Raw genomic sequence first — 20,277 nt, forward strand, 5'->3', positions numbered from 1 at the left:
TAAATTAACAATAGACTCTCTGATAGATTACTGGCCTTTCTCTCATGACGTCCCCAGGGGCCAAGGACTTGTCACTCAATCACCAGGGTTCGCTGTGTACGGATGTCCATGAAATATGTATATATTGATTTCAGGCTCACTCAATGGCGGAACCAGGGGAGGGCCCTGAGTGAATAGCAAGATAGACACTTCGCACGACCTATTTCGGCATATCATGTACACAAATAGGTTGTGCTTCCCTCGATCAGGTTTCCCGCTGTGCGGTTCATTTTGTGTGCCCTGTCTAGCATTCTCGTTTAAACTAAAAAATTATGCTATCTTTGCGTCAGTACCAAGAAATACGTTTTCAAAAACGCGCGAAAAGTGTCATCGTTTCGGACAATTAACAGCTGAGTAAAATTAGACTACTACATGTCTGACATGCAAAACTTGGACAGATACAGCCACTACCAGCCGGGGTTAAGCCGAGGTAAAGGTTGATATAGGCGGTCGCTTGCGATCACTTTGCAAGCCAGTGTTCTATGGTACTCATAACAGTAATGATACTTTTGATTACTTCCGTGACTGTCAAAGTTACATGTATGTAAATGTTGGGTTTATAGCCTGAAATATAAATATATATAAATCTAAATATACATAAAAATATATTTGGCTTACAGAGAAACGAGTTCAGTCAGTTTCAGAATTTATGCCTGGTCTTTTTAGACCTGTGCCATCCTGAAACCGTTTGGCCTCCGTGGGGAAAGCTAACGAGTGGCAACTATAAAGAGGCATGTCCACAGAAAAAGTAATGCAGGTGGCAAGGCCCTGCTTACATTTTCACGTCTTTAACATTATCCCTCCCTCCCAACCCCTCCTACCTAAGTATGTTGATAGAAAATGCCAACTTTGTTTCTCCGTGGATGCTCAACATTTATCTCTGAAAGTCGAAATGCGATTCTACGTGTCTGTTGTACTGTACACTCGAGTGTATTATTTATTCATACCCAAACTACAAAAATAAAGTATGGCTCGGTATACTACATAGTCACGTAGACGTCACGAGAACAATTCATGGCTGATAAAAAAAGATAACTGAAGTGTGCTGGAGAAAGTTACAGCTGTTACAGACCGAACCACGTGTATTTTAACGTGCGTCTGGAGTAATGTGGTTAATACTACCACATATGATATATAAATATATATAAATCTAAATTTACATAAATATATATTTGACTTACAAAACTGTAACAAATGACAATAGTAAAACTACTGCAGACATAATATCTGCTAATAGGAAGTTGAATGTTTCAGATAGTTCATATGTATACACTGTATATATATATGCTTGAAGTTTGGTAACATGCGTACTTCTGCGGTACTTAAGATAATATTTTCCAAGTCAAAAATTTTTTAGAGTTCCAAAACTTTACATTATATATTTCTAATCGTAACATATGTTTATCTTAATCGGTATTGTTATCATTCAAACGGCTCTCATTTTTGTTCGGGATTGAACCCTCAGCTAACCGCAAGTTTTCTCAACGTACCAAATAACGTGATTTATTATTCTCTTGCGGAATTCCCGACAACTCTATTCGGATCAGATCCACCTTCTCTCGGTTCTGGCATCACCTGTCTAGATTTGATTCCAATGAGAAGAAAGAACTCCCGTCTGAACCCTTTGCCAGTGAGACAATAAAGAAAAAAATTGATTGAGTGGTTAGTGTACACAAGAGAGTCCGTAATGGATTGTAGTAGTTCTTCCAGAGCTCTGTCATGCGGCGTTACCACCCAATATGGGCTGAGCAACAGAACGGTGATACTTGGAGTCACCAGCACCACAAATGCTAGCGATAGCGCTAACAGCATGTATGTGCTGGACCGGAAATTGGCAGTCTCTGACACTGCTTGGGATGATGAGGAGCCGAACAGGTTCTGTCTCTGGTGCTGTGCTTTGTGGAGACCAAATGCAATGAGGGAGTTGAGTATGATGATTGAAAGTATTGGAATGAAAGCGTACAGAATGAACCCAATCCAAGACCGTATCACAGTTTCGAAGAACGCGAACTCTTTCCTTGCTACCCCGCAAACAGCCCCCGTGGCGTCATATTGAAAACCCCGAGTCCACAGAAGGTGTGAATTCTTAACAAGTAACGCAACAAAAGTTAAAACTACGCAAGAGATTAACGCACGCCTTTTTGTGCACCACAATTTTGCCTTGAATGGGAAAGTAACGCTGAGGAACCGGTCCACAGTCACAGCCACTATAACCCATACCGCACAGTCGCCGGCGCTGTACAGAAAATAAACATGTAACTTGCACGTCCACGGGTGGAGCGCAGTTACGTCAACTGTGGTTAAAGCGCGAATCCACACGGGAAACACACCTAGCACGAGCGTGCTCGTGTCCGCAATTGCTAGATAACGAAGGTAAATACTTGCTGAGGACGGTCGTAAGGATTTCCCTCTCATCACCAACAGTGAGAGCACATTCCCAGTAATTCCTATTACTAAGAGCATGGGTGGCACGCATTTCCATATAATCTGGGCACTGAGATGTTCCGGGTAGACGGTAGCATTCTGAGCATGGGTTGCGTTCATTGTCATTGTAATATTGTCAACCATGGTGGACATTTTCCGTCAAGCCTAATTTCTGCACAGTGGTGATTCTGATTCTTTGTGCTAGCATCACTCTCTAATAATGTCCTCTGAATGTTGCGTGATAGACAACCTGGAGTATAAGTATATTTACATGTTTACATGAGCTGCTGTGCTTGGAGACACAGAGAATGATGCCCTTAAATGTCAGTTCCATTTAGTATCCCACGTATCATTTTACAAAACTCTCCTGGATATCCGCGGGCTCATTTATTCCTTTCCTTAGCCACTGCCATCCCCCAGGCGTTTACCTGTCATTAGTCCGTTAAAACGACATAAATTGTTTCTCTCACTGTCACTGCTTCAAATACCATCAGCAATCCGTTTTCCCCAGTATATATATAATGCATTGCCAATGACAGTTCGTCGTGATGCATGTATATTTCTTAGTCACTGATTATCGCGGTGTCAGATTGGCGCGTTCTGTGCTGAACTGCCTTCTGTGTTCTTCTAGGAACGCTAAGCTGTGACATGTCTACTTATACTGTTTCAGTCACGTGTGTGTGTGTCTTATAGTAAAGTGTGGTGTCTCTAGTAACGATAACACGCACAGTATCATTGCATGATGATTAAGTCGGTCATGGTTATTCTGTTAATTAAAACCGAGTAAGTTTGCAGATGTCTTACCTCTCAGGAACCGTGGGCGTCTGTGGTTCCAGGACTAGATACGCTCAATGTGTGTTTTATTAGCTAGTAAGTGTATTTGTACATGTATTTACCATACGCCTAACTGAATAAACTTTGTAATCATCCCGCTTACAAGATGATACAAATATTTTTGCCGTCGGTTCGAGAAAAACATGTTGATATTTCAGGGTTACTAAAGATTTTATCATGAATTGGTTCGCAAAAGAATGCTTACGCTTAGAAAGGTACTTCTAGAAATCAATACGATACACATCCGCATCAGGCATTCGACTGATTTTCGATTTACCGTCTTGAAACTGCCCCTTATCTCTAGATCATCATTCTCCCAATTAGCTTGAAACCGAATCTGGAGTTAAACAAATACAGATTTGACGTACCTGGGATCGTTTAGCAACTCGACACTTTAGCTTTGTCCTATTAACGATTGCTACCTGATCCGTGTACATGAAAGGAAACCCACTTCGTCGACTAGAATAATGGGATTTGTTGCCAAAACATGGAAGTATCTTTTTTATTTTTATTTGTTCGAAACACCTGACAATAATGCAGAACATCTGCCGCTAAAAAGCAATGTTGGGGACAGAAACGAACATTGAAGCACTCTTGATTTTAGTTTGAAGTATTCAACATTTTGGATGAAGACGTCTCAAATGATAGGGCGGTCATGAAGACCTTGCCAAAATTCTTAATTTCAGTTTGTTTTCTGTCTCCTTGATCTCATTTGTGTGATCCAAAAGATATTGGCATATTTTACAATGCACATTTACCGGATGGGGTCATTTACAAACCTGAATTAGTTTAACTGAAGATCGTTACATTTTAACTGCCCAATACGTCAATATGCATTGTATGACCAAAAAGGCAAAAATACAGTTAACAGGTATCTGTAAGCATGGTTTTGCTCTTTGAAGAACCAATCTACATTAAAATATGCTCAAATTAACAATTATACCAAGATTCTTGGTTTGCACGCCTAAACCTTAATATATGGCTAATCTGGAAAGAACCAAAGGATCATTTTGACACCAACAGATTTTTCTTCTTTCAAGAAACCGCATAAGAAATGCGCGTACGCAAAGAGATAAGTATCCTTAAAAACGGTTGAAAACTGTGGAAAATGTAGCGTGTTGTTTTCAGAAAGAAGGTCACTTTGATAGAAATTACAGAAGCGATATGCTACTCAAATTTGCAAGGTGGAGAAATTCAATTTAACACTTTTCCAAATATCTATACAAATACAGTTCGTCTTGGCCGCCTCCTCACTAAGGTCAAGTGGATTTTCAAGCTGTTTTCTTCACGTCCACTCACAGAACTGCCTACTTTTCCCACAAAACTATTTTCTCGGTGAAAACCTTGTCCCCTTTGGAAACGGTTTGATGTAATTAAATAATCGAAACTCGCCATCCATATCGGTTTTCAAATATCATTTCCTTATCTCGCCATGGGTAATTTCAATATTTTATTCTGATTTTCTTACATATTACAAGCAAGACATACAAAATTTGGATACTGTTAATCAATTACAAAATTCAGATACCTCGTTAAGTTACTAAAGACACTACCCCTTTACTATGTGTGTGACACAATTTGACAAACGACACTTGATGCTAACACCAACAATTAACATTGCAATATTCCCACACTACTACAGTGCGATGGTTATTTGTTTTCCCTTATTCCTTCGAGTGAGTTCTAATTTTATACCTTATCATTTTGGTTTTGCATCGTGTCTATTAGTTTATATCATAGAAGTAGAAGTATCTACTTCTATGTTTATATGTAATGTAGACTTTGCAATGTTCACCGTAATTGTCATTTAGCAAACTTTGATGCCGTTCTTATCTTCTTCAGTTTGCTGCAGTGGTGAGAATCCTTTACCTAAAACCAAACAGAACCAAGTTATACGATGGTATACAAACCAAAATAATAAGATGTTACATAATTTTAAACAATGTCGTTTTAAACAATTGTTTTTACTAGAGGCAAAACACTATTTCAAATGGTAAAAGACGCCTTGACCGCATTTTATTTTACTTCCTTTGTATGGAATATTAAAAACGGTTTTCAAGCGCCAGCATAGACTCATAAAATCGGTCGCCCACAAAAGCCACAACTAAAAAAGAAAATTGGGAGCTGTTTTACAACTGTGTGAGCCACATTTCTGTTTGTATTAAATTTCAACGTTAGTTTTATCATAGAAATAAATATGGTTTTATGTACCTCAGACAAAGATTGTGGTATTGACGCCGATGCCACCCAACACAATAGCAGCACGTTTAGTATTAAGGTGTTATTTCACATTGATTTATCTGGCCTCAGTTTCACAAAAAAAGCTTAAATCGGTTCTCTGGCTTAGTTGACTAGGATTTCTATGAGAGAGCTGTTACACTGCTCCTGATAGGGCAAGATATGAACATGTGACCATGTAACTTTGGTAATTAAGTTCTTAGCCAGGGAACCTGACTTAAGCTTTTTTTTTGTGAAACTGGGGCCTGGTCAGGTATGTGTTCAACAGAAACACGGTATTCGATGGACTGGGAGGAAATAGAAAGTTTTCTTTAATACCGAACATGGATTTACGAAATCTTTTGCATTATTTCCTATCATCACTTATTGTCCTCTTACGTCATTCCACACGGGTCTCCATTTATCCTGAAGTAATTTGCGACTAATAGTAGGCTGCTGGAATCTTTACATAACTCTTTTAGAATATATGGTCGTGTCTCCACACCTTATATAATGCCCTCAAGTTTCCAATGGCAACTCTCCATAGTCAGGTATATCAGGGTTCAACGTAAAAAAATAGCTAATGCCCATGATAAAAGCGTTTCTCATCAAACTGCAACCAGAGATAAAGTGCTTCGCATTTTTTTAAGTTTAAAGCACAAATCATGTATGTATTTACTTATCTGTTCAATAATGTATCTTTTTGGATACCAATTCTGTAAATCAGATTTGATCATATTAGGCCTATTGTTTTAAAAACCCATAAAAATGAAAAGCTATCTCCATCCATCTAGAAAAAAAACAACACATTCCTGCTGCAACACACTGGTTTATAACCAGTGCATTTGAAGACAATTGCCTATTCATCTAAATGACAGCTTCATATATCAAAACTATTCTTCAAAGGGTCAGTTAAGAGTTTTTTGGACGCACTGAGTAAAGAAGCCGGTGATAAAATCTGCTTTACCTTGAATTCATATTTCGCGTATGAGTGCAGCCCTTGAACTGTATAGCTGTTTCCTTGAACTCCACTAACCACATGGAAGGCGGTCTCGGTGACGCGTCTGTAATATATGGTATATGCTCCCGTGGTTAACCCAGATGGCGCTCCCCAGCGTAGCTTCACTGCGTCTTTTCCCTTAACTTCAAGCCTGAGTAGAAGCCTGCGTCTCATGGTCGCCAGGACACAAACCCCGGTGGTCTTGTAAACCATGCTGTCTCAGCTATCAGGAGGAGGGGGAGGAGGGGAGAGGTTGAGGTGGTGAAATGCTTTGGAAACACTGAACAATGGTTAGGAGAAATGCAAAACGTATGGGGTGACGGAAGGAAAGTCACGATATGGTGCGGATATCAAATACATATAAAAAAGAGACACAGCACTTTTAGTACCTTGTCCTGTCACGATCCTCATCCAGGGTTCAACTGATGTCTTGTGTCACCAAATCTTCTGCATCAGTTTGTAAGCAAATGATATGTGTTTGTGACAGATTAAATACCCGCGTGCTGCATTGTGCATTATATACATGAAGTGTAATTACTTTATTCTGCGTGTTATCAACGGAGGAAATGATTATTATATTTGTTGCTCTATATGTGGGATAATTTGCTGTGACTCCGAGTCGTTTTATTAAAACTGGTGGTGTTGGCATAATATATCAACCGCACTACCGAACAGAATTGCATTTTCCTATATTTTATCCTTTTTTAGATCTCTATCTCTATTTACCTTTTTTAGATCTCTATTTCATTTATCATTTTCATTTATCTTTCTAACGTTTATCGATTCTTGATGATGTTGATTTCACTGTTTCTACAAGCACCAAGCTATATGGAATTTGCAACTTATGATTGCATTAGCAGGGAAAATATACGTATTCCGTAGGAGCACAAACACAACAGCCCCACGTTTTTTAAACAACAAATACAACCCCTTTATAAAAAAAGAAGAAAAAACAACCACAGAGGTATTTTTCATATATATTTTAAATCACTAAAAGAGAATTTTTGGCGAATCATGAATCGTGTCCGACCCCTCCCCCCCAGCGCTCCCCCGGCCTTCTAAGCACAGCAAGCGTCTACTGCTCTTAGTAAATTGAGGGTCGAACCCTCGTTTCCAAAACTCTGATTGACCTCCTTACAGAGATTACTGCATGACGGGCGAGAGGGGCGTGATATATCACTAACTCTGGTTATCTTTTAAACAAGAGAACAGTCACTCCTGGTTCCTTAAACATGAAGTAGCATTGAATACAACATAAACGGAAGATAAAAAGTGACAGAAGATAGCGAACGAAAGATGTTTTTTCTGGTGTAATTTAGCAGTGAATTCAAGGTAAATCGATAATAACATTAATCCTGGTTTAATTGGCTATGACATTCCGGCGTTAATAAATGCAACTGAAGAAAGCGGACTTCCGTTTATTTTTTTATGTATCATTTTTTTTATTCTTATTTTGCACCACAGTAAGCGTGAAACAGCGTTTAAAGCAAACTTGACACTAATGGATGAGTAATAGTCCCCTTCTAGTAATTCAATTTACCTAAAAGATCCACTGTAAATGTCACGCATGAGTCACTGATATAAAATGACACACAACATTATGGCGCGAACAGGTTTTACTAAATGGATGGCACATTCCAATTTGTTTTTCCACTCACTTAAGCCGAATCAAAATGAATATTTTGCAATCCTCTTCACGGGACTTTTAACATTTATCTTATTATTTTAGATTTTTGCATCTCTTTGGCAAAGATATATGAGTCCTTGTACATTTTTCATTATGTTAACTGAATGCTCTATATATCTGTCCAGCACTAAGTAGTACCAGGTAAACAAATGTAGTTGCGTTAACAGGGTTGTAAAAACATGACAAACACAAAACCAATGAATATAATATCTAAAATGTGGAAACGAGCTGCAATTGTTCTTCTAAACAACAATTCCACTGAGTAATTGCATGAAGGATTGCAAAAAGTTAAATTCTCAATGTGCTCAGACTTTCATGTTGGCCTATGGTTAAACATGTTGTTAAACAACATGATTATTAAAAGCAATGGATATCGATACAAAAAAAGTGTAAATACGGAAGGCCGAACACCACATATACGAGTATATGCATTTTTCTGAGGTTGCAAAATTCGGCAAGAGATGACACCAGTATCAGGACGACTTTGAATCCAGCTCACGACGACTCCGGCTGATCCCTTGAGCGATGACGTCATGGCACATAAGGTCCAGTACCTGTGCAGTTCATCAAACCGGCTCCAGCACTGGACGAGTCCAGTATCGGTTGAAATTGAGCCAGAACAATGAAATATGTCAGCACCATGCCCAGTACCTGTAGAAGAAAATTTATGTTACTCAAGAGTAATTCCCCTGATGAGAATAAGAATTCCCAGGTTGATTAGATTTAATAACGAGAAAAATGCTTCTGAAGCTAGTGCCTCTGAGGTGCCGCCGAGCCGAGCTTTCACATAAAGGTGACTTGTGTAGCACTATAAACTGTCGTAACCATATGTGTTCTACCCATGTGTGTAGTAAAAGGAAGGATATTACTTACAGGAATATCACTTTTAGAAACCGAATATCACATCGGCCATTCCACGAAAAGGGGTACAATTCAAAAACAAGATATGCAGTGATATGAACTTTGCAAAACTGGGAAACTTTTTATATTATTTTAATGATAAGGTATTCAGAGAGTAGTAGAATTTTAACCAACACCATCACTGCATTTAAAGAAATATGAACGTGTGAACATGGTACAGTTTTTTTTTCGTTAGGGAGGTCATTTTAATTATAGTAAGATGTAAGCATGAGGGGATGGCTCAGACCCCAAAATGGCATTCCTCTGAAAAATGGTCAAAAAAAAAAAAAAAAAAAAGATTTCTCTTCAATTATAGAAAATGCGGTGCAAACACATTGGTAATAAGTCGGACATTTTCTGTAAATAGAAAGCCTGAGATATTCCAATTAAAATATTTTATTAATCATTGGGGACAGACTTGCTTTTTTATCATTCTATTTGTTTATGAACAAAGTGCTCTCAATCTATTATGATATGAGCATAGATCAATGAGCACACACATATCCAATGTTCAAACGGAAAATGAGTAATTTCGTAACGGAGGTTTTGTCATTAATAGCGATCATGTTTGTTTTGATATTTTTATCTTAAAGTAGACTGTAGAAGCTGAATTCGGAATTTGTAGTTTTACAGATACGAAAAATATTATATAATAATATAGAAAAATTGATAAAACATGTTTATTCAAACCAATAAATGGCAAATGGTTACAACGGGCTGTTTTGCTTACTTTCAAGTACTAAATAAATATATTTACCACTACTGGATACATTTCACCGCTAATATGTTGATCGATGTATCTGTAGAATTCACATTCCATATTTTACCAGAGTAAGAGTAAAATTTATAATCTTAGTAACAGAGGTTAGGTAAAACTGTAGTCTAAATTATGCCATGCATTAAAACCGTTCAAAATCTTTCACAAGAAAAGCTTCACGGTCATTAGATGTTTTTTCTTTCTCTGTAGCGTTCTTGTCGCTCTGTATTTGTAAGTGGCATATTGGTGTCTAAATAACAAAACATTAAACCTACATGATCGCAGCTATGGGCAATAAAAAAAAAAACACAATAGCCGAGAAAGTTAATGCATACAATCAAGTAGGCCGACAATAGACACGTGTTTGTGGATAACTGTCCATTTAAAGTTACTGGAAGCATCTAGAAGATGATAAAAAACTATTATGTGCCACTGAAATAGTAAAAAAGGACCCAATAATCCCGTAGTTCTACCTGATAAATATGACTGTTGTTTCAATGGTTACTACATCTCACCATATGTCTCCCGCGAAAAAAAAATGTCTGCTACATGCACGCCAGTACTGATGTCAGCTAGTAGGGCTTACCATTTTTTTTTTGCCAAGACAGTCCTGAAAACTCCTCAGTTCGGTTCAAATCAGAATGATAAGTTCAAAAAGGCATCGTCAAATCACAAATAGAAATCAATTCGATTAAACAAATAACGATTTACCCTCGATTTTATAGCAAACTCGAGTTTAAACTTAAATGATTAACTTATCTTGATAGAATTATCAGCTATAAATATTTTTTTAATACGGGGTAATATCTTTAACAGCAAGCGATAAGAATGCATACTACATCGGAATTAACTCACAAAACCACAGAAATAACGTTTTAAGGTATTTATTAAATTATTTAATTTATTTACATTTTTATTACAAGTTATTAACATACAGGGTTACTACTTAATATGGAATATTATTTTTTGGCTAGTAAATTTTCTACAAAATATTTATTTTCTCTCTTACTCTTTCAAATCCAAAACTGAGGTGTCACTCCATGTGTAGCCAGGTGTGTTACCTAATTACCACACAACTCTCGAAACAATTGATGCATGCAGTTGCATGTTCTGTGGTCAGAAATGTGAGGGGTGGTCTTATTGGCAATTTCTGCCCTTGTATAAAAACGCATGGGTTTTGTCAATCTTTGGAGTGAATTTAGAGAAGCAACAAAAAGATCGCTCTGAAACTTGACAGGTGCCTTTGAGAAGATATGGTTCGACAGCTGAGCAACGCAGCTTACTATGGGATTCTTGCTCTCAGAGAAAATGGCCAGAAACGAACAACCATTGCCAGACAATTCAACATTTTTCAGGAACCGTTAGCAAAGCCCTCCAAAGAAATGCCACAACAGGGGCACCTACTCCCATACCTCGACCAGGGTGTCTGCGTATTACACCAAGAAGACAAGATCGCCTTCTTCTTAGAGTGCGCCGTGCTGGTCGCACAAAGACAACCAGTGTCCTCAGAAAAGAGTGGTAGAATGTCATTCAAACGCCCATTTCAAGGTCCCTCATGAACAAGGGATTACTGCAAACCGGTTATTTTGCACGAAGAACAGTAGGGAAATCACTGTTAACAGCAGGTCATATACAGCGATGTCTGCAATGGGCTGGGGACCACGTGCGTTTGCAGCCAAAACACTGGAATCATGTCGTTTTCAGTGATGAGGTCAGATAAGGATTTTTTGGGATTGACGGTCGATTCCGTGTCCGCCGACGTGTAGGAGAGGCATAAAACGATGATTGTGTACTGCCTAGGGTGCAAGCAGGGGGTGGTAACGTCTCTGTTTGGGGAGCATTTCATGCCGGTGCCCAGAACCAGTTGGTTTTTCTAGGAGGCAGCGGCTGCTGGAGGTCATACCCGCTATTGATGACTTTTCATGATTTACTGTAATGATTTCTTTGACTGTGTAACATATCACTGTCCGGAGGCTATCATTTTCTTTAATATCTTAGCTTAAAGTTAATACTGCCATCAAACTGTTGATATGGTTTTCTGGGGGTGTTCTTTTCTTTTGAATGACATCTTATGTCAGATTTGATATTATTGACCAAAATATCTCACAATAGAAGACTGGATATTTTTATCACTCAATGACAAACTTTTTTTGATGAATCAAGCCAAAAAATATTTAATCAGCACTCAAAAATAACAATGATAAAAAATATTCCATATTAAGTAGTAACCCTGTATTTCGTAACGAAGGTTAGCATAACGGATTTAAGGTGACACGGATTCTTTTCCGGTTTTTATCCCCGGGATTACTTTGCATACTATTGAATGAAATTTTTAGGAAGAAGTTGGCCCTTCCTTAACAAAAATGATGTTTTTAACTTTCTAAAGCAACATTTTCTCCAAATTTGGTCTGTTACTGAGGTTAGGCTCTTAAATATGACACCCCAACTTTTGTGTGTTAACATTCTCTATGATGGAACGCATCATTCAAAATTAACAAATAGCACTGTTTTATTAAATGTCATGTATTATGAGTTTGAAAAATGCACAGGAAGGCCATTTAAGAGCATTTTCGTTTATTCTTACATTGACTTAAAAAAGCGTTACGGAGGTTAGGGGTTACTGAGCGACATTGATTAAACTATGACGGTGTCGTAACTAACCAACAAATTTGACAGAGCACACCATGTATGATAAAAAAAGAAACATTAATTCATATTAGTTGAGGACTAAAAACACTAAAAGACGGGAAAATACAAACGTTTTCTTGTGGAACCAGCTATAATACCGAAGCGACACGTAGAAATAGTGCTTTTTGCGGGGTTCCCATCAAAGCAAGTGGTACTATATTAATTGTTGTTTTTTAAGTAGAACACATCGGGTCCTGCTAAAAAGGCTAAAAAAAGCAAAATTGCAGACACTTTTACTACCGAAAATAAGCTGCGACAGGTATTATTCAGAATTGTACCCTTTTTCGTGGAATGGCTAAATGCATTACTTAAAAATTCAACAAAGCGTTTGCAACCTTTATTCATTTAAATTTTGATAACTTGCTGTTGATATCAATAAATACATGTACAAGTGCATAAAATTGGCATATACAGTTCACTGTAAGTTAAGAAAAATAAAGCTCACCGTCAGAATTGTAGGCCGGTCAATAACGAACATATTGAATGCACTAAAGCCTATCGGATCTCCTGACAGTTTATTCAGGAACATCTGCATCTGGATTAAAAGCAAGAAAAAATATGTCCAAATGTGATACAAATACAGGGTTAGAAATAAGATATATAGATCGAATGTCATTTTGCACTACAGAAAAAAAAAAAAACAGTGCGACAACAAAATTTATCTTATGTAAAGCCTGGGTCACACTGCGCTTGCAACCTTTTGGCAACTTCTTTGCAACCTCAGTCGCAAGGTGGTTGCCATAGGTTTTAAAGTGGTCGCATAAGGTTGCTAACAGGTCGCCTGCGATCGTTGACACATGAAGGCCATTTTTGTGCACCGACAACCAGTGCGACTAAAGATGAAAATTATCGGTATCCTCAAGGCTGCCTATCGGTCTCTTCTTGGTTGTCAGTAGGTTGCTATAACCAGCAGCATACTACCGGTATTTGCAATTGCACGGTCGATTGCCGTATTTAGACGACTGGTCGCTTACATATTTTTTACCAGTCGCAAGTAGTCGGCAGCAGGTCGCTAGAAGGTTGCAGTTGTAATTGCATGGTCAATTGACGGTCTTTAGTATCTTGGTCGCTAACCGGTTTTTTACCGATCGCAGGCGTTCGAAAATATGTCGCAGGAAGGTTGCAAGCGACTGCAATGAAATAGGCGTAGGATGGTGGTCTATTTGGGCAAAGCCTTTTTTCATAATTTGTTATGTAAATATCAATTCTAAATATCAAGGTCAGAAATTGCATTTGTTGGCAATATTTTATACCAATTGCCAAAGCTTTCATATACCAGGTATTTCACACTAACGAAACCAAAAAAAAAAAAAAAAAAAAAAATGTGATGATAAAAGCAATGTACGATTTTTTGACGCTACGTTTATTTATTTTATCATTTGGCAAAAATCATAGGTAAAATGCCGAAAACCTCAATTATATATCGCTGAATGTTATTTAAAATTTGCAAAGCCATATTATCAGAGTAAACAATGAAACAAATACACGAATTCAGAGAAAACGGAAAATAAAAGCAATTTAATCAGTAAGGTATAACTGCTATTTAATATCATAATTTCATCAATCAAAATTATCCACAAATAATTGAACAAATCGTAAAATGTGTCCAATAGACTTAAATAAAAATAGCTTCAACACAAACAATTTAACATCTTCCCAGTGCTTGGTATCCTCACTACAAAGATGAGACTGTAAAATTACACGATGCGCATGACTTGTCACGATTTAATTACGTTGTATTGTAAGTGGCAAACGCCTAGGGTTAAAAAGACAAAGGGAAAACCACACATTCGGTTGCAAATCAGTTGCAAAGCAGTCGGCGACCTGTTAGCAACCGGTTGGATACCACAAGTAGGTTTTTCGGTAGCCAGGAGGTTATCGGTGCTGCACCGAAAACCGACGCAACCGGATATTAACCCAGCGTTCATTTGGAAACCACTTTGCTAGTTGTTGCAACCGGTCGCCGACCTTTTTGCAACCGGTGACAGTTGCAAGTCGCAAAGAGGTTTTTTGTTCAGTGTGACCGTAACTGCACAGGCCTTGGGACCTCAAAGAGACCAAGTATTTGACCAAGAAAATATTAAAGAGTATTATGAGATTAAAAAGGATTAAAACGTTTATATTTTTATTACAGCAGTGGTTTCGTTAGGTGAGAGTGTAGCCTTTTCAAAAGTTCACAAGACATTGTTGGTTCTATTTTTAGGAAGGACATGAAAACTCCCTGATTTTCAAGTCGAAGTTCTTTCATCAAATGTTTGTAATCGCCTTACAAGGGGTGTCTTGCAATCCACGGGTTCACCCAGTATTTTCGAGTTTTTTTTACTCGTTTTACTTCTTAGGTAATCAAAGTCAATGATTATAGCAGTCCCGTCTTTTTGAAAAGGGGTCGTTTTACTAGAACATTTTTGTCTTTTGAGAGGGGAATTTATGGGAAAGCAGCTACTGTCACAAGTTGGCAACAAACAGGGGTATATATTCTGTGCGACCTTGCTGCTACCAGTTGACAAGCGATTGCTACAGTCCTGCAACCGGTTTTCGGTCACCAAGTGGTTGCAGACAGGTTGTGTATCGCTCGGCAAACAGTGTGCAACTGTTAACCTTTAACTTGAAGATGGTCTATAAGAGGTTGCAGATACCACACTGCAACCTTGTTGCAACCGATTTGGGACCGCTTGCCGATCAAAATTGGCCACAGCTTCTTAATTAGCTTGCAAAGTGATCGCAAGCGACCGCCAGATTTTGTGGTTGCAAAAAGGTTGCAGAAAGGTCGCAAGCGTCGGTGACCCGGCCTTAAGGTGTTGTTAACCCTGCTCTGTAGAAATCCGCATTAAACCTGTAACTACATGTAAGCCATAGCCGCTGAAAATAGTCACCTGTTATGTTTGAATAATCTATATCCGACAAAAGGGAAACGATAATAGCCGTAAATTAATGTTTAACTTCACTCATTCAAAAACTATATAATAACACAATTATCCATTTGGAAATAAACGACTTGAGCCTGGCATAATAATATCGATTTCACTATGCGTACCTGCAGTAATGTGTTTTCATTCGCTTTATTACTCAAGTCTAGATCATGTATTTCCCCAAGCGAAGCATGAGCCTGAAATTAAAACCCCAACACGTATTATCTCCATGTTTATTCAAAAATGGTGATACTGATTAATAAATGCGCAGTCAGCGTATGGTTAGTACAGAGCCGGGTACACCGATATATGCACCTGCAACTAAGTCCCACATATGACACCAACAGGCTGTTAGAAAAAGGCATCGTCCACCTTAAGGAGTTGCAATATGCCAAAAAATATTAAAACAAGACCGCAATTACATGAAATAACTATCGAAAAACAATTAAGGAATAATCTTATTTTTCCCAAACTGGACTTGTATTAAAGGCCAACAAGTAACACCCGTAGGTTTCAGATTAATCGGATCCTGGATTACCATTTTGAGGATACTGTGTCCACCAATGTCAAAACTATCAAAACAAACAAACAAAAAAAAAAAAAAAAAAAAAAAAAAATCAGAATATGCACAGATTTCAACCTGAACACCATTTAGTATTCCATTTGAATTTGAAATAAACTGGCAACATTGCCTCCCAATTAATGCGGTAATGAGATATGAGCACAACTCCGGCTAAGATTCCGGCGAAACAGACGACCCAGGTGATGGCCGTCTGTACTTACACTGCTGTGTCTGTGCGTGTCAAAAGTTTATAGAATTAGTTAATGGAAAGAAAACATTCCCTTCCAAGAGAACTCTTGTTAACAACGGCCTTCGAAGTACTCTATACGGACAGTAAGTTATAGGCTTTTAGTGGTATTTCTAAACCTCACACAGATAAACGAATATCGCCGTCAGGCGGAAAGAAAATCAGTATCGTCTGTGATATGAAATTTCACTAAGATGCCTGCAACAATTATTGTACAGACTTGACATTTAATATGGAATATTTCAGTTTCGAAGGTATACCTAGTTAAAAATTCGTTCTTTTTTTCCCAAAAACTCCGATCTCATATAAGATTTGTGAATGGAGAAGTGTGTAGTCAAGTGTGTCGCTACCAATTAACTGACTCTCATGTCTGTTGCGCTGATACATAATGTAATATGCGGTGATTAAATTGGGTAGTGTTCCTTTGGGCTGGTCAATGCTTGACTTAGGCAAAGCTTGGTTCTGTCAAAAAAGTATCCGTATGTCGGCAACTACTTCAAAGACGAATTTGAAACTTTGCATGCAAGTGGTCAGTTTTGCAGTGCGTAAAATGAGCTAAGTAGTGCTTTACAAATTTGTTAATTTGTGGCAGAATGGCGCGAAAAAGACAGGCATTACCAGACAGATTATAGCGCCAAACGGAACGGAACCACTTGACTATCATTTGAAAGGGGGCACCTTAGGAACAATTTTAGGTTGCACGGTGAGATTGTCGGTTCACACAGAGCACTTTTAATAGCAGATTACTTACAGAACCAAGGGAATGAGCAGCTACCCTGGTCATCAAAATCGCCACATTTGAACCGCAAAGACAATAAGTGGGTAAGCCATTACTCGCCGAATCAACTGCCTACATGCCCTACATCAAAACTGTACCAAATTGGACAATTTTGGACCTATGCCTGGAATAATATCCCAGATTAAACTTTAAAAACCTATTCCAAGGAATGCCTTGCCGCTTGTGAGCGCTGGTAACAGACAGAAGAGACCAGGCTTATATGACTAGACACTATGACTAGACACTGACATGAGGGTCCTTTGTGGAGCATGTAACCCTTTTACAGACGTTAATTTGGAAAATATGGAGATTCAAAATATCTCTTTTAATGGATGTCGTATGACATAGAATAGGCAATGTATTTCTGTTTGTTTCTCTGTCGAATTCAACCAATGAACTGATGTCAGCATGACATCAAAGAGATGATTTAAAGTTTTATGATTTAAAACACGATTTTAACCCTTATTTTCATTTATCAGTCAGCAAAATAGGGAACATCTGGGGAAAAATGACTTGGAAAAAATATTCCATATTAAATGTCAAGTCTGTATATCACTTAATGAAAGATTTGATGGAATTTGACTTTAACTAAGGTACTGAAATGCACCCTGTGGGATTTCACGTAATCAGCGGGGACGCGTTCCTCGTCAGACACACCCTTTGTATCTCAGGTACGGGAGTTGCACATATCCATGTGCACGTTACCTAATACAAGTCAAGCATGGCCTAAGACTTACTCCAGATGCCCAGCTGAGTGATTACACCCACAATCACCCTCCTCTGCTATTGAGCCACCGATTGAGGGACGAGTAGGGGCGTGGGAGTTATATAAGACCAGACGAGCAGATTGGGACTATACTTTCATTTTGTATACTACATGTATTTTAGAGGCCCCTGATATCAGAGGGCACTTCGAGCCCTTGGCTTATTGTATCTTTATGAAAGTCATTGAGGATTAAAGGATAACTAGGTTCGATAACTCTGTTATAAAAGTTCGTAATAAATAGCTAGTCAAGTTAAATGTAAAACCGTTAATTTACCTGGTAGTTTACAGAGCCTCCTCCAACCGCTATAATTCCCAGTACACCAAAGGCAACCGCCAGCCAGCCTAAGTTGGCGATCAGGAGAAATGCATCTTCCTCCTTTGATAGGTAGTATATGAAGATGTACAGTATGAGGCAACACAAAGCTATGTTTACTATCATCCACGCCGAGGTAAGAGGCGAAAAAATACCGTCTGCAGTGTCCATGAGTCGGCAGATTTGCTGGTGCCTTTTTCTGTACCATTCTAAGTCACAAGGACTGGAGCCCGTAGTGTCATTATAGTTTTTTATCGCCATCTTAAGATTTTTGTTGAACTCAAGAAAAGCTTTATACATGACTTCAGCAATCGCAAAAAACGCCACGACCGGCAGAATCCAACAGCTTAACATGATAAATTCAAAAGCAATCGAAAATGACTTAATTATGTTCATTTCTATTGTTCGATTGTTATTTACGAAAAAAAGATGAAATGGAGCGATCTGAATTTCTAAACTATTCACAGAGCCATACATACTATCATACATCTTGTACGCAAAATTAACCAAGACTATTACCCAGCTCACAGCAGTGTAAACTAAAACTCGCCATTTAAAATGGCGAGGGCAAAATACACAAGGCATGCTGTGATGTAAAACTTCCCATTCTGCAAAAAAGTTCTGCAAGCGGTTCTTACGGCATGCCAAATACAAAACCAATGCGTTCACACACAAGTTACTGTACCACGTCATGTAAACGACTTTTACAAATAGGTGGTAGCCCACAGATGGCACGGAAAACATGGTGAACTGTAGAAGGCAGTTTGTCCATATTGCAACTAGCACTGCAGTGCTGTACAATCTCAGAGCTTTTATTTTGCCATGTGATCGTTCTACTTCGACTGCGGCGTTGGTGCTTACTCCGCCCCATGAAAAATTGGACACGCTATTCACCGCTTGATTCTCGTGGTAGAGTCCCATTAATTTCAGAGATATGATAAGCGGGCGAAAAATTTTTTGAAGTGGGTTTTTCAAAGCCTGGTGCACGTTTTCAGGAACGTTTCGTCTCATCTCTGAGGATCCGCTTTTGTCTTGTTGCAGCTGAGGTTCCATTCTAATACCAACTTTGTTGATCTCTAGCATTGATATTTTCCTTCTCTGTCGACACTTATCATGCATGCGAATGAAATCCAATCCGTTTTGTTCATTGTTGGCATTCAATACATCACGTGATGTAATCGTACTCATTTCAGTACGTTAAGGTTGGTTCTCTCTCTTTGTTGTTGTGTCCTTATAGGTCACAATTATTCCAATCATCTGTTGAATTAAGGGGAGAGAACAATGTTTGGTCAGTATGCAATCATACTAAGTCGTATGTTGGCTCGATCTTGGAGAACGTTTGTGCTTTGATGCACCCGTTTCACATGGACTCGTCCTAGGGCGAAAAAAAAAAAAAAAAAAAAAAAAAAAACACCGGAAATGAATTAACACCATCATTTCGCGCTATTGATTTCCTTGCATTTTAGCAATGAACACCACTTAAGTAACGGATGCCTGTCAGAGGAAACATGAGGACAGCGATGACACCATCACAGATACACATGTACATGTATGTCAACATAACGATTTCATGCGGATCCAAACTATAACGGTGCCTTTAAGCTTCATATGGACATTTAGGTGTGGGTCTTTCTTTTATGAAGCCAAATGTTCCATGAAACGGCTATTCAGAACTGTTCATATTAAATTCATCTCATTCCGAAGCCTGACTTACGAAATCCCCGTTTCATGAATAATTCAGCCTTTTCCAATTAGAGAATTACAAGGGCGACCGCTTTTCACTTATTATAGTGGTACAAATTAAACTGGTTTCAGTGCTGTAGAAAAAGCATGTGGATGTAGCACATCATCTCAGGAAGAAATAAATTACCCGATGAACGGACAGCTCGAACAACGACACGCATTACCCAATGTTTGGAAGTGTAGGGGCACCAGAAACAAGCCAATGAGATTTTATGAAATGCGTGAATTTGCACAAAAGACACCGATGAAGTACTTCTGAGGAATTATGCAAGTCACGTACACCACAATGCACTGCCCACTGGCTGTAAAATGTATAGACGCTACCACAAGAAATAAATTTAAGTCCTACATCCATGGCAAGGATCCCGCTTTCGTAGCGCAATTTTTTTTTTACGATCGAATAGCTTCAGTAA

At 38.4% G+C, this 20,277-nt stretch overlaps 3 protein-coding genes across 4 annotated transcripts; all 3 read right to left on the reverse strand.

Moving 5' to 3' along the window:
• Positions 1–955: 955 nt before the first annotated feature.
• LOC106177380 (putative G protein-coupled receptor B0563.6) lies at positions 956–3,294 on the reverse strand. Its single transcript, XM_013560136.2, has one exon. It carries the CDS (start codon positions 2,614–2,616, stop codon positions 1,546–1,548), a length of 1,071 nt encoding a protein of 356 aa, XP_013415590.2. The 5' UTR covers positions 2,617–3,294; the 3' UTR covers positions 956–1,545.
• Positions 3,295–4,814: 1,520 nt separating this feature from the next.
• On the reverse strand, positions 4,815–7,048 carry LOC106177393 (uncharacterized). Of its 2 annotated transcripts, XM_087005992.1 has the most exons (3): positions 6,904–7,043; positions 6,482–6,737; positions 4,815–5,166 (listed from the first exon to the last, which is right to left on the reverse strand). In XM_087005992.1, the coding sequence occupies exons 2-3, from the start codon at positions 6,725–6,727 to the stop codon at positions 5,101–5,103; spliced, it is 312 nt and encodes a 103-aa protein (XP_086862118.1). In that variant the 5' UTR covers positions 6,728–6,737; positions 6,904–7,043; the 3' UTR covers positions 4,815–5,100. The 2 variants fall into 2 exon arrangements, with proteins under 2 accessions (XP_086862118.1, XP_013415603.2); XM_013560149.2 differs by having other exon boundaries at positions 4,817–5,166; positions 6,482–7,048.
• Positions 7,049–7,554: 506 nt separating this feature from the next.
• On the reverse strand, positions 7,555–20,152 carry LOC106177390 (uncharacterized). The gene is made up of 4 exons (XM_013560146.2): positions 18,083–20,152; positions 15,581–15,652; positions 12,992–13,081; positions 7,555–8,852 (listed from the first exon to the last, which is right to left on the reverse strand). Exons 1-4 carry the CDS (start codon positions 19,307–19,309, stop codon positions 8,733–8,735), a joined length of 1,509 nt encoding a protein of 502 aa, XP_013415600.2. The 5' UTR covers positions 19,310–20,152; the 3' UTR covers positions 7,555–8,732.
• Between the last annotated feature and the right edge of the window lie 125 nt (positions 20,153–20,277).

The sequence above is a fragment of the Lingula anatina genome, chromosome 2 (genome assembly GCF_051362555.1).
Source record: "Lingula anatina isolate TDL-2025a chromosome 2, LinAna3.0, whole genome shotgun sequence".
NCBI lineage: Eukaryota > Metazoa > Brachiopoda > Lingulata > Lingulida > Lingulidae > Lingula > Lingula anatina.